Raw genomic sequence first — 16,716 nt, 5'->3', positions numbered from 1 at the left:
AGTGAAAATAACATTGTGACATTTGTAAACACTACTGCTAGTGTAATTATGACAGGTGTATTTCAGAATGAATGAAAACATTCTTATCTCAAAAACAACATTTTAGACATGATATTTCTGGGTGCATATTTCAGACTTCCAACTGGTTTTTCATGTGCTGTGAAGTTTTATCCTGACCCTAATTACAATACTGGCTAATACATTCAACTGGTGAAAGTATCCTTGGATTAGTTGCTTTTAAACACCTGTACTGCCATTGTAACCGTGTTATCTGTATTTCGTATTGACCAAAAAAATCTTATCCTAAACGCAGCCTTTAAGCGTGATTATTAGGCACGAATTTCAGTGTTCCGACTGTTCATTCACGTTCCGTGCAGCTTTATGCTGGCCATGGAAGGAGCCTCCCCGAAGAGTGCTAGATAAGGCATTCGGGCGTTCCCTGGGCAACGGTGGTACACCGGCTGATTCTTCCACGAAGGCGCTGCTACACAGCAACAAGCAGATGATAGCAAGTACTATGTCCACTAACAGTCCTTTTCAGGACCAACCAGAACACTTGTCGATCAGACTTGGTAACAATCTCCGCATTTGTCACTTAAATATCGAATCCATATCACCACCAAAGAGTCAGTATCTGTCCCGCCTTATGCTAGAGAACAAAGTGGATTTGATAGCACTACAGGAAACACATACAAGTGACAGTGAAGATCTCTACAGAAGAGGAAAAATAGGTGGTTACAATCTCGCTGGGGCAATCAATGATGAACGTTATGGGATCGCAACTTACATCAGGTCCCAGTTAACTGATTTTAAAGTTGTTTATGAAGACAACTCAACAGAATCTCTGTCCTGGCAGTGGAAATCTCAGGCATTACTGTTGTGAATATCTATAAACCACCAGCAGTCAGTTGGTCCAGCCGATCATTAAAAGTTTTTTGATCACCCTGTTTTGTACATTGGAGATTTCAATAGTCACAGCCCAGCATGGGGATACGAATTTGAAGATGACAATGGGTTCAACCTAAATAACTGGAATGAAGCAAACTCCCTACAACTCGTCCACAATGCTAAACATCCTGGCACATTTCATTCTGGCAGATGGCTAAAGGATTATTCTCCTGACCTGTGCATAGTGTCACAGTCAACTCCTGAGAATCAACACATGGTACAACGAAAGGTCATCAGTTCCTTTCCTCACTGTCAACAGAGACCAGTTATTATTTACTATGGCACTGAGATCCCTCTTGTGTCTTCAGTACCACAACCTTGTTGGAATTTTCGACTAGCAAAGTGGGAAAAATTTGCAGAAGGACTTGATAACACTGTACAGTGGATACGACCAGTTCCTGAAAATGACAATAGATTTGTCAACGCCATAAAAGCTAATGCTAGGAAGTTCATTCCCCGGGGATATCGTAAGACGTATATACCAGGATGGTCAGAAGAATGTAATCAGCTCTACACCGAATATCAGAACTCTCCTAATAAACAAACAGCTGATGAGTTGCTAAGGGCTCTAAACAAATCTAGGAGAGAGAAGTGGCACAGAACTACAGCAGAGATGGACTTCACACACTCTAGTCGTAAAGCCTGGAACCTCATAAGAAAACTTGGTAGTGACCCTACAATGAAACGCAGAAGTTTGCCAATGAACCCAAACACCATTGCCTCCAGACTGACACAAATCTCTAGAGCGAAGTTGGACAAGGTACATGCAAGGAGTGTTAAGAAGCAACTAAGAACGAGAAGATCACAGTTGACATCCTATCCGGAGTATTCCTGTGACTTCAGTACTCAAGAACTGGACAAAGCTCTATCCAAGATAAAGATAAATAAAGCTGCTGGTCTGGGTGAAATCTATCCTGAGTTTCTGAAGGCCATAGGCCCTGGTACAAAACAATGGATAGTCAACTTCTTCAATGAAATTTTACGAACTGGTAAATTACCTAAGTTGTTAAAACAAGCCAAAGTAATTGCAGTCTTGAAACTAGGAAAGGAAGGAACTGATGCTTCACATTATCGACCAGTTTCACTCCTTAGCGTAATCTACAAGATGGTTGAAAGAATGATACTTAACCGTATCCAGGAAGCAATAGAAAGAGTCATCCCAGTTGAGCAAGGGGGTTTCAGAAAGAATCGTAGTTGTTGTGATCAGATGTTAACACTGACAACAGAAACTGAAACAGGATTCCAGAAAAGACTGAAGACTGCTGCAGCTTTTGTCGACCTTACATCAGGCTATGACATGGTCTGGAGAGAGGGACTGTTGCTCAAGTTTGTTCAAGTCATCCCTTGTCAGAAGCTAGCATGCTTACTAAACAACATGTTATCCAACCGTCGACTTGCTGTATTTCTGAATGGTGAAAGAAGCAGGTGGAGATCTCTAAATAATGGTTTACCCCAAGGGTCAGTTTTATCTCCCATTCTATTCAATCTTTACATCCATGACTTGCCAAGAACAACTTCAAAGAAGATACAGTTTGCAGATGATCTAGCTTTAATTACTCAGAGTATGGATTTGGCACACTGTGAGGATGTACTTACAGAGGACCTAGCTACCATGTGCGACTATTTTCACAAATGGAGACTCCAACCAAATCCTAGTAAAACGGAAGTAACAGCATTCCACTTGCATAACATGGAAGCTAATCGGAAGCTACATGTGCTTTTTAACGGAACAGAAGTCTCCCACAACTTCTTCCCAAAATATCTGGGTGTCACACTGGATCGGTCCTTGTTGTTCAAACAGCATTGCTCGAATCTGTCAAAGAAGCTGAGTACAAGAGTAAATCTACTGCATAAACTAGCGGGCAGCAACTGGGGTGCAGATGCAAACACTGTTCGCACTGCTTCACTTTCTCTAGTATACTTGGCTGGTGAGTACTGCGCTCCTGTGTGGAAAAACAGCGTACATTTGAGCAAGATTGACGTACAGCTCAATGAAACCACGAGAGTTGTTACTGGTACAGTGAGGTCCACTCCTACTCAGTGGCTGCCTGTTTTAGCAAACATTGCTCCTCCAGATCTGAGGAGAAAAGCAGCGAAAGTACAGTTGCTCAAGAAGACGTTTGCACACAGGAACTCACTTTTGTTCAATGTCTTACGAGATCCACCTGTGATGAGGTTAAAATCCAGGAATCCACTCTGGACTGATCTACACTCCTATGAAAAATTCAGTGTAACAGCAGAATGGAGACAGCGATGGAAACAATGTCCACCCACCAACGCCTTTCTGGTTAAAGACCCAACGAAGAAAGTGCCAGGTTTCGATCTTCCTCGACATGAGTGGTCAAAACTAAACTGTTTTAGAACAGGCCACGGCAGGTGCCGATATATGATGAAAAAGTGGGGATACTGTGAAAGTGCTGCGTGTGAGTGTGGTGGTGAGAAACAGACATTGCTTCATGTTGTTGAGAGCTGTCCACTGTAAGCATTTAAGGACGGTTTACGGACTCTGCATGAATTGACACTAAGTGCAGTGGACTGGTTGTCGGAGCTGGACATTCTAGTTTAATTACCTCTATATTTTAATTTGTATGTTAATTGTATATTTTTACAGATTATGCTTGTAAATGCCATACAATAATAATAATAATAATAATAATAATAATAATAATAATAATAATAATAATAATAATAATGGCCATAACTACACACAGCACGTTTGATACAGGCATATTCCTGCTGGCGCGGAGCATGTAATGTTGCCTCTCAAAGTTCTCTCTACTGCACAGTTACAGTCCTGTGTCCCATGTGCCCACTGCACACAGCCAAGGTCAACTAGTCTATCTAGTGCGACCTTCGAAACAGCACGCTTGCTACAGGCATGTTCCAGCTGACGCGGAGCATATCATGTTGCCTCTCGAAGCTCTCTCTCTCTCCCCCTCTCTTACGCAGTTACAGTCCCGTGTTGCGGCACTCTGTACCGAAACACTCCGCCTCAAGCTCCCAATGTTGTAGAACAACTGAATGTTCCAGTCTGCCCAACCCTACACAACACTACAGAAGTTACTATTCCTAGGTTATAAAAATAGCCTTATGATCTATAATGATAATATTCTGATCCATCACAACCTCATAAAAAAGCATGAAAATAACAACTGCCATCAACAGAAAGCAAGTTAATATACAAATTTTTCTACAAGAAAAAATTGCAGCCTTTTTTAATAAATAGACTGAATTAACGATCAACTTACCTCAGCAGCTGTATTTTCAACAACGCTGGCATCACTATGAGACTGAAGCTGGAGAACCATGACACCACTGTCAAACTGTCGCAACTTAATAGGCAAGTTTAATCGATCCAGCAATCGACAGGCTGTGAGAAGATCCTCGGGTGATAAGAGCTCTAATCCACGGGCTCGATTTACCCTACAGTATGCATCGGTCAGAGCCATCATGCCACCTTGTTCCTAGAAAGATTCAGAAATGTCTATTAATTACCATAATTAACATATTTAAGAAAATTTCAGTTATAATATACATATCAGTATATGATACAAGTCTTGGGAACTGTCAACACAGCATGGACTGACCGTAGTTACTCAGGTGTGGTAAATTAGCACTCTCCACTATTTTCTATCCAGTTAGACTTCTTATTTTAATATATGTCGCTGCACAAACCCTCATGCTCCAAGGTGCTGTATTGTTTTGTAAACCCCTTGGTCTCCTGCCTGCAAGTTCCTTCTCCAGTCACCCCTTGGCTGTTCTCTGGTAGTTCATCCTCTTCAGATGACCAAACTATCTTAATCTGGTTTTGGCTATAGCCTCAAAGAGGGGTACTCTACTGTATATGAACTTGGTGTTGAATCACTTCCTTTCTTATTTTATCACACCCAGTTTTCCAAACCAATGTTCTCACAAATTTCATCTTCATAGCTTGAAGCTTACTGATATTTCTGCTAGTTAAAGTGCAGGTTTTAAGCTTATAAGTAGATGCACCTGTTTGTGGTGAACATTTTTGCCTAAGTTTGACATTTAAAAAAGTTCTTTCAGTATATTTTTTGCTATTTTTATTTTATTCCCTCAAAAATTTTGCTTATTTTAATCCACCTTTCAACAATAAACACTAAACCAAAAGATAGTTGATAGCTTATTTACAGTAAAATATATTTTATTTTTACATATGTACAAAGCATGGATGTCTGGACAAATTTTATCCTGCCTACCTACATAATTTATACACCAGCCTGAAAAGGACAGAGATACTATGAGTTCCATATTATTGAGAGTAAGAGCTGTTCTCCTTTCATATATTATATTACAATACGTTGAAAATGTCCCCTTGCTACCAACATAACTGACTGGATCCATAAAGCCTTCACTGTAGGTTTAAAAAAATGCCCCTATTCTGATGTTAGAGAAATAAGAATGATAATCACATCAATATCTTAACCTGATCTACATGAACTACCAACTAGATCCCTAAATACTGTGTATGGTTCAAGATATTCTGATGTTGAAAATACTCGTAGGACAGGAATTTGCTTTGTTAGATGAGAGACTTCATCATTCTTAAATCACCTTTCATTATGCTTCTTGGATTAAAGAGTAATACCACATAATTTCGTCAGTTCTTTTGCGATTTTGCTTATAGATAAATAATTTCATGTTTTGAGCCAAATTTGCAATATTTTGCAAACCTTTTGTGATTTTGCGCTTTGCAAAAAAGAGGTATCTCTACTTATGATTCCTGGCATAAAGAAACTTCTGCAGAGTTAATTTCAATAGAATATGCTTATCCCAGAGAAGTTTTCTAACAAAGGTGGTAAAAATATTCTCCTTTCTGTACTCTGTTATAGCAGAGGCCTCTAAACTTGTTACCATGCAGTCTGGACAATGAAAATGATTTTCTCTCACCAATACTCTTCCACATAATGTGATTATGGGAAACAAGACTGTTTTAGGGGACAAATTTTGAGGTCAAATTCTCTTGCACTACCTTTCAGTATGGCTCCATATCACTACACCATTTGCAAAAGCAAGAGAGCTTTGACCTTGTTATTACAGAGCCATTTAATTCATTTAGTTCTTCCATTAAGATGATGAATAAAACAAATAACATACAAAATCTCAGTATGGAAAAATCAGTGTTAAACTTGATATGTACTATGTTCTTTTGTAATCAAGTATTTCTTGTCTTAATTTTTAACATACATTTGTCTAATACTTACTCTGCCAATAAACATGTGAAGTTCTACGATGTTAGGGAAAAGACAAGCAGTGGATAAGGCAATCTATAGTGAATGTTATTTATAACATGTTCCTAGAGCATAGTGTAACATTTGTGTCTGTGAATCTTCATCTTACCTTGGATTTCTACATCCCCATCACTGCATATATTTAACATGCGAGTGGGTTTCGATCTTGAACCACAACTCTACATGACCCGCACACTACTAACCTCTCTCTGCCACCTTTCTTTTGTCTCCCAAATTGTTCTGATGAAATGCAAATCAACTGTATCATGCCATCATAATCATACTCAAATTCTTGGCTGCCATATTTATGCTGCTCCCCCATCATGTATCGCCAGTTCCTGCTCGTTTTGGCACCCCATAATTTCGTGAGTGAGTTGGTTCTCATCTGAGGTTCATTAGTCTGCACTATGAGGTGAGAGAGGGGAGAGAGAGAGAGAGAGAGAGAGAGATTTTCTTTGTAGAACTTTAATATTTTGGCCTTTATGGTTACCTTCCATACTTTAACGGGAGTCGGTTGGCCAGTAAACATGCCGTGCGGGCTTGTTTTACAATATCTGGTGTATGGTATGCAAGTAAGGATGAACTACATGTGCTTAGTCCAAGGTTACTACAGTTTGTTTTTGAGAGTGAGTTAGCTCATAAACATTTTCCTGTAGGAAATGAACTCTTTCTTTCTTTCTTTCTTTCTTTCTTTCTTTCTTTTGTCTTGTTTTTATGCTAGGCATTTCCTTGTCTGTCTTTCATTTTCTGTTTCCATTTTTCTACCACTCAGGGTTGTTTTTCTGATTCAAACATATGTAAAGTTGAGGGAAACTTTGTTTCAAATATATGAAGCTTCCGTCATACTAATGAGGTCCATGGGCGTTTTTAAAAAAAATTGTAAGCTTTTGAACCTGGTTCAGGGTACTTACAGGGATTCGACAAGGATGTAATCTTTCACCTTTGTTGTTCATAGTTTACATGGATTATCTGCTGAAAGGTATAAAGTGGCAGAGAGGGATTCAGTTAGGTGGAAATGCAGTAAGCAGTCTGGCCTATGCTGACTACTTGGTCTTAATGGTAGATTGTGCTGAAAGCCTACAGTCTAACATCTTGGAACTTGAAAATAGGTGCAATGAGTATGGTATGAAAATTAGCCTCTTGAAGACTAAATTGATGTCAGTAGGTGGATGATACGTTCGTCGTATGGATGGAAGGTGAAGACAATCTTGGTCACTTTCTGGATCACCTTAATCGCCAGCACCCTTCCATTTGTTTCACCATGGAAATGGAATCTGATGGCAAAATACCATTCTTAGATGTTCTCGTCACCAAGAAAGAGGATGGATCTTTAGGACACAGCATTTATTGTAAGCCTACACATACCAACAGATATCTGCACGCAGATTCTCACCATCACCCTGCCCAGAAACACGGTATCCTTACAACTCTGACTACCTGGGCCAGGAGGATTTGTGAAGTGTCAGCTCTACAAGAGGATATTAACACCTTGAGAACCACCTTTGAGAGCAACGGTTACAGCAGAGCTTTAATCTCAACGGTTTTGAAATCGACGCATAACTGGACGTCTGTTAAGGAAAAAGATATAAAAGGAACTGCTTACCTATCTTACATACATACTACGATGGATCGTATTGCTAAAATCCTACGTAGGTACCATGTACGAACTGTTTTTGGAACATAAATTAAGATTAGGCAACTCCTGCGACCAACTAAGGATAGTTTGCCTAAATTGCAACAACCTAGTATCTACAGAGTTCCGTGTACTTATGGCAAGGTTTATACTGGGCAGACTTCGAGAACAGTATGTACTCGCATCAAAGAACATACCAGGTGTATCAGACTCAACCAACCAGATAAATAAGCTGTTGCTGATTATGCCCTAACACCTGGTCATGATGTCTTGTTCCAAGAAGTGGATGTTCTTGCCCGTATAAGGCAATATTGCCCAAGAATTATCAGGGAGGCAGTTGAAATACGTAAACACCCAGATAATTTCAACCGCGATACAGGCTACAACCTCAGTGAACCATGGGTACCTATTATCAGAACCATTAGAGAATGATGCTTTACTGTTACCATTCGTTGTCTTCTAGTATGGGGCTAAAATGGCGTCCCTTTTACATCTTATGGCACCATTTTAAGTTCCTTGTTGCTTTCTCCTAGCAACCTTTAATGCGTCGTTTCATTTCTCTGTTGTCTCCTGATGAAGAAAGGCAAGGTTCCTTTTGAAACGAGTAAAGTGTGTATAAGTGTGTGAATAAGTTCACAGAGGCTTGCAGACTGAATGCTGAAAGGCATACCGGTCTATATATGTACACTCATGTTCATAAAAAACTGAACACCTTGAAAGACTAGAGATAGGAAGTTCATATTCACAGGACCTGTTCATTAGTAAGTTCTGCAGAACCAATTAGTATTTCAGTCACCTAGGTCCAGCATGTGTCCTGTTGCCTAGTAGGCACTGGAACCTCCATGGGCACTGACAACTTGTTCCATTCGTGATGGCACTGACGTGTATAAGACGCGAATGGCGTCCTGGAGTATAGCCAGCCATGCTGCATTCACCTGGTTCCACAGTTCATCTTTGATGGTTGGCATTGGGTCACAGCGCCGCACCCGTCGTTTCACCATATCCCACACATTTTCGATTGGTGACAAGTCCGGTGATCAGGTGGGCCAGGACAACAGTCTGACATCCTATGAAAACAAGAAGGCAGATGTTTGTGTAGCAACATGTGTTCGCAGATTGTCCTGCTGAAATATGGTGTCTGGAGTGTTGTGCAGAAAGGGTATGGCTACAGTTCGCAGGACGTCATTTACTTAGGTCAAACTGGTCACAGTGATCTGGACACGCATCAACTGTGATTTGTGGTTGTACCCAATAGCACCCCACACCATTAGGTTTTGAGTTGGCACTGTATGTTTTGTGCGAATGCAGTCAATGTGATGCCTCTATCCCGGTCTGCGGCAAACAAAAATGTGGCTATAATTTTCAAACAAACAGAACCTGGATTTGTCCGAAGACACTATCTGCTGCCATACCTATCCCCAGTGACGTCATTCCATACACCATTTCAGTCTAGCATGTTTATGCACATTAGTCAAACTGTCCGACTCGTTGGCTGAATGGTCAGCGTACTGGCCTTCGGTTCAGAGGGTCCCGGGTTCGATTCCCGGCAGGGTCGGGGATTTTAACCTTCATTGGTTAATTCCAATGGCCCAGGGGCTGGGTGTTTGTGCTGTCCCTAACATCCATGCAACTCACACACCACACATAAACACTACCCTCCACCATAATAACACGCAGTTACTTACACATGGCAGATGCCGCCCACCCTCACCAGAGGGTCTGCCTAACAAGGGCTGCACTCAGCTAGAAATAGCCACACGAAATTATCATTAGTCAAAGTTGGGCGGAGAAGTGGACGACGCGCCGGTAACCCAGACCGTAATACAGGGCGACGGACTGTCACTTCTGATAGTGTACGATGTGTTACACTGTTCCACTGTTGCGCCAGAGCCGAGGAGGACGCAGATCTGTCCTGCAATGCCATTCAAATGAGGTGTCGATTTTCTCGGAGGAGGGTCTGTGTGGTGCGACCAAATGCATCTCATCGTGTTCTACGGCCTTCTGTGGACCATTCTGTACACACCCGTTGCACTGCCGACACACTCTGTCCCACACGAGCAGCAATTTCCTGGATGGATGAATCACGTTCTCTCATGCCAACAATGCACCCTCTTTAAAAACTCATTTGACGGTTTGGTTCTCGCATATGTCTGCGAGGCATCCTGCACGTCTGCTCAAGTCATACTGATCCATTACCTTCAGTTTATAGCAACAACGAGAGCCGCAGGCACATTTTACCAGTCGGTGGTGGTGTGCCGAGATATTGATGTGGACCTTCAACCTGAGGGCCGACATGGTTCAAATGCTGATCACTTCTTCAGAACATACTAATGCACATGTCCTGTGAATATGAACTGCCTCTCTCTAGTCTTTAAAGCTGTTCTGTATGTATGCTGAGCCTGGAGGCTTGTGTTCCTCCACCTCTTAACCTAACTGTCACGTTGATAGTTCTTTCAAATCAATTATTTAAGGGTTTGAAAATGTTGCATTCTTAGAGTAGATTTTATAATTGTATTAACTATGTTTAATTTAAATATTAATTATTATCATCATTGTTATATTTCCTATCTTCTTCTTCTTCTTCGTCTTTTCCGGCTCATGCGGGGTCAACGTTTTTGACAAGTCTTTCCCATTTCCCTCAGTCCCAAATGGTGTTTTCAGTTCACTGCTTTTCTGCGAAGTCTTCCCGCACGCAGTCCATCCGTCTTCTTCTAGATCTGCCTCTCTCCCTCCTGCCCTTCACCTCCAAGTCAAGCACTCTTCTTGCTACACAGTTCTCATCCCTGCGCTTAATGTGACCATACCAGAGCAACTGCCTTTCTTGAACTTTCTGTGATGCCTGAGTAACCTTAACACTGCCTCGTATGAAGCTGTTCTTGATGTGGTCTTTCCTAGTAACACCACACATTCATTGCACCATTTTCATTTCGGCTACATCCAGCCATTTATTTTGTGATTGTACTATTGGCCAAGTTTCTGCTCCGTATATCATGGCAGATCTCACCACACTTTTGTAGACTCTCCCCTTCAGTTGGACATTTAGTTTCCTGTCACAGAGGACACCAGACAGCCTTTTCCAATTTAACCAGGCAGCCTGAATTCGGTGTGTAATTTCCAGATCTAGATTGCCATCATCAGATACAGTTGATCCAAGGTACTTGAAACTATTACTTGCATGAAGTTGATTTCCATCCATTTTCACACTATAATTTTCCTTTCCACTGAGGCACAAGTATTCTGTCTTATTCCGACTGATTTTAAGACCCCTATCCTCCAGTGTTCTAGTTTAAGTTCAAGTTGTTCTCTATTATTGTTGCATAGTACGATGTCATCTGCAAAAAGCATGCACCAAGGAGCTGGTTCCCTAAGGCTTTCAGAGAGAACATCCATTACCAGATCAAAGATATAGGGACTCAGTGTAGATCCTTGATGGAGACCAACTTCAACTGGTAAGGTTTCCATTAGCCCTTCTAACTTGCGTCTCTGCCCCATGGTACATATCCTGAATGATATGCACATACTTCTCTGGTACTCCCTTGGATCTCATGCATCTCCATACTTCTTGGCGGGGCACATGATCTTTCTTCTTTTCTCTGTGTCTTTCCATAAGCTGTCTTAGAGAAAAAAGAAAAGGCATCTATGGTTTCTTTCCCTGGCATAAATCCAAACTGTTTTTCTCCTATTATTGTCTCCTGCCTAAGCCTTCTTTCAATGACTTTTTCCCACAATATGAAGATAAAGTTGGAATTAAAGAGAGCAAATTGGAGCAAATATTCATTTATACGAAGGGGGGGGTTAGGGTTTGGAATAAATTACCAAGGGAGATGTTCAATAAATTTCCAATATCTTTGCAATCATTTAAGAAAAGGCTAGAAAAACAACAGATAGGGAATCTGCCACCTAAATGCAGATCGGTAGTGATTGACTGGTGAAAAACCAAATATTAGGTTAATATTCAAAAAGGACAAAGATTACTTTATGTACAGATATAAAAAGTAGTTTGTTCAAAATAAGGAGCGTGTACTTAACATTAAAAAGTAACATTAAAATGGTGTAGTAATTTATTTTAAAATGTTTTAACTTTTTAGTGCCCAGTGTATAAATTTGTGTGCATGATAAATTTGTATTTTAATCTTTTATCATTTTGATAGTGTACTGGTCATTGTACAAGAATATTGAATGATAAATTGTTTATGAGTATTCATTAATAGATGTCTGCGTCGCATAACAAATGTGAGGTGGCCGGACATAATCTCGAATGAAGATCTTTGACATCCAGATCAAGGAGAGGAAATGGCGTTGGATAGGGCACACACTAAGGAAGCCGGATGGAGCTGTTGAGAGGGCGGCGCTGGACTGGAACCCCTAGGGCTCCAGAAAGCGAGGTCGTCCCAAGAAGACCTGGAAGAGAACGATCGAAAAGGAAATCGCAGAGGATGACAAGACCTGGAGCGAAGTGCAGAGAATGGCCAGGAACCGTACCATGTGGAAAAATTTCGCCAAGGCCCTATGCTCCAGAGGAAGCAACAGGAAATAAATCAAGTCAAATTGTTTATGAAAACTATTTTTGAAAAGGACAATACTGATATATTTTATGAAATTTAACTTCCTGTCTGCAAGAAGAACTACATGCAATTACTAATGTAAAAACTGGTAAATGGATACAATAACAACTAAAGCGTATATCTTACACATTTCTAAAGGTTTATTCTTACGAGTATTTTCTAGAGTCGACGTGTATCTTGTAAGTATTTAACATGTAGGGAAGAGATATAAGTAAATCTATAGTAGCTATACCAGGCAGCCTATTGAAATGTGAAGTGTCCCGAGTTGTTTAGAGAACTACAAAGCTACCAATTATCATAAAGTAGCTAAATATTCAAATAAAGATAATGAAAAGCACCATCATGCATAAGAATTGTTGAGCCGTAATGGTTTAAGTGCTCGTGAATACATGGAGTTTAGAATGAAGAAACAATTACATTTTAAAGAAAAAATAATAATTTTGCTTCCTGAAATTACTGTGCCACACATTCATGAACAATTTGGCAATTCTGGTGGTGGTTTGAAATAGCATAAACAGTAAGGCTGCCAGATTTCTAGATGGCAAATAAGGAACACTTCAATCTGTTTGCCATATAACACTAGCCATTTAATGAATGAGAGAAGAGACCATGGATGTATTAATAAATACTGGCAATAATATACCAATGTGAAATATTCATTATATTATTCCAAACTAATAATGCACTCAGACTGACATGTATATTTCACAAGTGCTTGTCATATGAAGATGCAATCTGCAACAATTTGTTGTTCAACAAAACTTTCTTGTGAACTTCCTTATAATTCTCATCATAGATGAAGTATACAAACAGTTCATTTTTTGAAATTAAATCTACAGAACTTCTGTTTCTGTCATCACTCCATTTTATTGCCACTTTTGAAAAAGCTCTTTCAGTATATACCGTACATTCGATGGAAATATAATGAACACAAACTTAAGTATCATCAAAATGATCTTCAGATTTTTTCTGGGCCAATTAAACCGGTAATATACACCCACCTCTCTGCCCTCCCCACAAAACAAATTGACTATTTCAACAACTTGTAAACACATATCATCCATATTCATGTTTTCCTCAAAGCCTAGTGTCCCCAGAGACCTTAAAAACTTGCTGAACCAAGGTGAGTTTTTTAGAGTTATACAATTCATCAATGCAAAAACATTAGATGATTGAAATAAAACCATTTACATAGATAATTAACACAAACCTCATAAACATGTTTAAAATCATTTTCACAGATCTTAATGTTACCAGTAAACAAATCATTCAATTTAATGTGCAAGTCACTTTGTTACCAAAAAATGATTTGCCCATTCTATGCATGCTCTACATGCACTCTAGTACAACTAGCACATTGCCAGAGGCGCTGTTCTCAACTGTGATAGACAGCCAGACAGATTTATTGACCACCAACAGGCTATGACTGATCTTTGGTCAGAATATAGAATATTTTGAGCTTAATCATAACCATGCTCTTTTTTTTTTTAATACCATGCCATACACCTTGGCTGAACTGCAATATTTAAAAAAAAATGGAAAATTCTGTGTATGGTTTAAAGGGTAGGCCTACACTGTACGCAGAACAAAATGAGAAAAATGTAATGTTCTGGGCAAAACCACAAATCCAGCAACCTAATTAACAAAAAAACATACACTTTCAGCAAATTTAACAATTCTCTGAGGAAAATAAGTGAGAAGTATAATACCATAACCGGCTGTTCAAGAATTTCAGCCAACTGCCTGGCAAGTCGGCGATAGTACTCGTCATCAGTTCGGAATTCATTCCTGGTCACTGGATCATCAACACCAAGACCAAGTAAATATGCTTTAAATCGAACTGTCTCATCTTCTGTGATATCACCTTGTTTCTCCTAAAAAAAATTGAAAAGAACAAAAATGACATAACCAACATAAATAAAGAAGTAAAGCAGTGACAAAAAAGGAAACTTTGCAGTTAGTCTACTTTAATGCAATGTATTTCACCAAGAAAGGTTTTAAGTAAAATAGACTGAAAAATATATCCTATGATCCATTTATGTAAAAAGCTGCTTCCAAATAAAGTAACTTTCCCTTAGCTTTACATACTGTTGTTCCAATACATATCCTTGTTATTTTTACTAATGTGCCCCTGTAGGCCGAAGCCACTCAATCCATTTTCAATATCCAGGATTTTCCTATGACTAACTTTTCAATGATTGTATCTAGTACCATTTTTGTTTCACAAGTTGCTTTATGTTGCACCAACACAAGATAGGTCATATGGTAACGATAGGATAGAAAGGGCTAGGAGTGGGAAGGAAGCTTCTTCTGCTAGGGGCTTTACGTTGCACCGACACAGATAGGTCTTATAGCGACGATGGAACAGGGAAGGCCTAGGAGTTGGAAGGAAGCTGCCGTGGCCATTTGCCTGGTGTGAAAATGGGAAACCACGGAAAACCATTTTCAGGGCTGCCGATAGTGGGACTCGAACCTACTATCTCCCGGATGCAAGCTCACAGCCGCGCACCTCTATGCGCACGGCCAACTCGCCCGGTAGGGAAGGAAGCAGCCATGGCCTTAATTAAGGTACAGCCCCAACATTTGCCTGCTGTGAAAATGGGAAACCACGGAAAACCATCTTCAGGGCTGCCGACAGTGGGGCTTGAACCCACTATCTCCCGAATGCAGGCTTCTAATTGCATGGCCAACTAATTTCCCTACCCTAAAGCTTTCCCAAGCTTATCAACTGATAAAAATCACTTTAAGTTGAGGAAATCTTGGTATGCTGCATATCAGATTGCAATTAGTCCACTGAATAAACCCACCAACCTGGACCCAGTATACAAAACAGGACAGAAAGTGAATAACGGAAGAGTAACAACTCTTTTAAAAACACTGGTCCAGCTGGCCTGGCTGGTAGCATCTTCTAACGGGCCCTTTGCCAGGGTTATGTTGAAGTTCTTAATGGCAGCTTTGGCAGAGGATATTTTTGGAACAGTACAGTTGGCAAATGAGGCATTCCAGTACTTAATCAGCTGCCTTGTAGATGAAGTAGAGGAATGTTAAAGTTTAAGGGAATTTACCCTGACAGGTCTAGCAAATCAGCAAAAGAGGAAAACAAGGAATAGCTTTCAACAATAACAGAATAACCCTCAGCTCATATGGTATAAGTAGATATAAAAAGACCTGGCCAGGAAGAGCTTAAAATGGGAGAAAATACTGGAAGAGAATTGGTGGCGAGATAGAAGTTTATGGAGAAGGCTTGTTGATTCTCACACCCGGCTTGCAGGAGTGGAGAATCGATGGTGGTGGTGATGATGACCACCACTGAAAAATCTCCTAAATACACACGTCTTAAAGATTGCCTAGGGCCAAAGTCTCAAGAGTAGCAGTATACAGCCTTGTGCTTGAATAATGAGTTTGCAACAACATAGAAATACAGTAAACTCAGCTATCATCAGTTTCAACTATTCTGAAGCTTTTCTTTCCTCTGTTCTTAATAGGGTTGGGCATACCAAAACAGTCAGTTGTTCCAGAACATTAGGAGCTTGAGGTTGAGTGTTTAGGTACAGTGTGCCGGCACACGGGACTGTAACTGCACGGGTGAGAACTTCGTGAGGTAACACGACATGCTCCGCGTCAGCAGGAATATGCTGCTGTACTGGACGTGCTGTGTGTAGTTATGGCCAGCGTAAAGCTGCACGGAACGTGAAGGAACAGTTGGAACACTCAAATTCGCGCCCAATAATAACATTCAAAGACTGCTTTTAGGTGAAGATTTTTTCGGACAATACGAAATACACGTAACACGGTTACAGTGGCAGTACAGGTGTTTAAAAGTAACTAATCCAAGGATAGCATTTGAATGTATCGGCATGTATTGTGAGTAATTAGGGCCAGGATAAAACTTCATGGTATGTGAAAGAGCAGTCGGAAATCTGAAATTGGCACCCAGAAAATCATGTCTAAATGTTGTTTTTAAGATAAGAATGTTTTCATTCATTCTGAAATACACCTGTCACAATTACACTGGCAGTAGATGTGTTTACAAATGTCACATTGTTATTTTCACCAATTAATAATATACTCACACAGTTGAAGAAACGTTCGTCAGTACTCTATTTATGTACACAATATACAAGCAAAACACGAAAATAAAAAGATAACATATACAAGCAAAACACAAAGATAAAAAATGAACACTATATGTACGCGGAACAGGAGATTAAAAATAAAACTAGGCCTATACAGCAGAACACGAAAATAAAAATTAACCCATACAAGCAAAACATGACGATAAAAATTAAACACTATATGCAAGCGGAACAGGAGATTA

General features: G+C 40.0%; 1 protein-coding gene across 1 annotated transcript in view; it reads right to left on the bottom strand.

Moving 5' to 3' along the window:
* Positions 1-16,716, bottom strand: part of Vps36 (vacuolar protein sorting 36) — a 120,374-nt gene that overhangs the window by 17,675 nt on the left and 85,983 nt on the right. The window contains exons 5-6 of the mRNA XM_067135443.2: positions 14,108-14,272; positions 4,197-4,412 (exon numbers count right to left, since the gene is read on the bottom strand). Coding sequence (XP_066991544.1) covers positions 4,197-4,412; positions 14,108-14,272 — 381 coding nt within the window. The remainder of the gene's footprint in view (positions 1-4,196; positions 4,413-14,107; positions 14,273-16,716) is intronic.

This window comes from Anabrus simplex, chromosome 1 (genome assembly GCF_040414725.1).
Source record: "Anabrus simplex isolate iqAnaSimp1 chromosome 1, ASM4041472v1, whole genome shotgun sequence".
Classification (NCBI taxonomy): Eukaryota; Metazoa; Arthropoda; class Insecta; order Orthoptera; family Tettigoniidae; genus Anabrus; species Anabrus simplex.
The sequence above is the reverse complement of the archived record's forward strand: the minus strand, read 5'-3'. Positions and strand labels throughout refer to the sequence as shown.